This window comes from Medicago truncatula, chromosome 1 (assembly GCF_003473485.1).
Source record: "Medicago truncatula cultivar Jemalong A17 chromosome 1, MtrunA17r5.0-ANR, whole genome shotgun sequence".
Lineage (NCBI taxonomy): Eukaryota > Viridiplantae > Streptophyta > Magnoliopsida > Fabales > Fabaceae > Medicago > Medicago truncatula.
In genome coordinates, this window is record NC_053042.1 from 3,641,176 (window position 1) to 3,642,671 (window position 1,496).

The window sequence follows — 1,496 nt, forward strand, 5'->3', positions numbered from 1 at the left end:
CTCATGTTCGATTTTTCGGATGTCAACTTTGTAAGCCAGTTTAGCTTCTAAAAAAAAATCAAAATCGTACAATTAAAAAATCCTATGGGCTAAAATTGCTCAATTGAAATTAAAGGGGTTAAGATCGCACTATTGAAAAAATAAAATGTCAAAATCTATATATTGAAGTCTTATTTTAGATCGATATCAATAGTTTTTTAATAAAATTTACTGTTAAGCAAATATTATTAAGTGTCATGATAGATGAAGAAAATCTTAGGTAAATCAATTCACAAACTGTATCTCTACTAATAAAAATACCAGGTCGGATGACATCGGGGTTCGAATCCAAACATCAGGGTTCGAATATCTTTTTCTGGTGTTGGTCGGGATTTAAACTCAAACCTTACATATATTATGCATTGTTCCTACCAACTGAGTTAAGCTCACGAGTACATATCAATATAAAAAAACTTAATAAATGTAATTTGGTCTACCGACCTTGAGGAATTTGTCAATGTGGTCTTTCGCACACAATTTTTTGGTCCCTGCTGCAGTTCCCTTGCATCATTGCATTGTAATAATTTGTCTATTTCATAAATAACATAAACCCTTTAAATATGAAGCTGTCGATTTCATGAAAATGATCACAACTTATATATATGATCCCGTTAAGTCCAATCCACTCATCAATCCATATACCAATCATGAACACAAATATGACTAGTTCCAATCCTACTAGTAGTATCAATGTCACAACAACTGATCACAACCCTAATAGTAGTAATGATAAGATGTATAGAGGGGTGAGGAAGAGAAAATGGGGAAAATGGGTATCTGAAATTAGGCTTCCAAATAGTCGTGAGAGAATATGGTTAGGATCATATGACACACAAGAAAAAGCAGCTAGGGCATTTGATGCAGCCCTATATTGTCTACGTGGTCCTCATGCAAGTTTCAATTTCCCTAATACACCTTTTACCATCAATGTAGCTTTTCATGGTTACCAATCTCTTTCACCACAAGAAATTCAAGAAGTTGCTGCTAAGTATGCAAATGAGTCACCACCAATTGAGCTCACTCAAGAACAAGATCATCAAGTATCATCAGAATCACAAAATGATGCCACCAATTCCAATAACTCTTATTCATGTTCACTTAGTGATAATGATGGGAGGGAACAAGTAGATTATGGAGACTTGAGGATGATGGATTGGACATTTAAGGATATGTTTGTTGAGATGAATGGGGTTGCTAATTGCTTTGAATTATTTTATGGGCTAGAAAATGATACCAATTCAAATGCTTATTCATATCCTCTAGATAATGATATTGGTGATTTGAGGACAATGGATTGGACATTTGAGGATATGAATGGGGTTGTTAATGACTCTGATTTTTATGGGCTACAAAATATGCAATGCTCAACTCAACTTTTTGAAGAGGATAATGTGGACCAAATTGAATGTGAAGATGCCTTTTCTAATCATTCAATCCTTTGGAGTTGGAACTTTTGA

At 34.0% G+C, this 1,496-nt stretch overlaps 1 protein-coding gene across 1 annotated transcript; it reads left to right on the forward strand.

Moving 5' to 3' along the window:
- The first annotated feature begins 688 nt into the window (after nt 1–688).
- On the forward strand, nt 689–1,496 carry LOC25481980 (ethylene-responsive transcription factor ERF018). Its single transcript, XM_013610407.3, has one exon. It carries the CDS (start codon nt 699–701, stop codon nt 1,494–1,496), a length of 798 nt encoding a protein of 265 aa, XP_013465861.3. The 5' UTR covers nt 689–698.

What these genes read in the sequence shown, in the direction of transcription:
- LOC25481980 (XM_013610407.3), top strand. Translation starts at nt 699, where the DNA reads ATGACTAGTTCCAATCCTACTAGTAGTATCAATGTCACAACAACTGAT.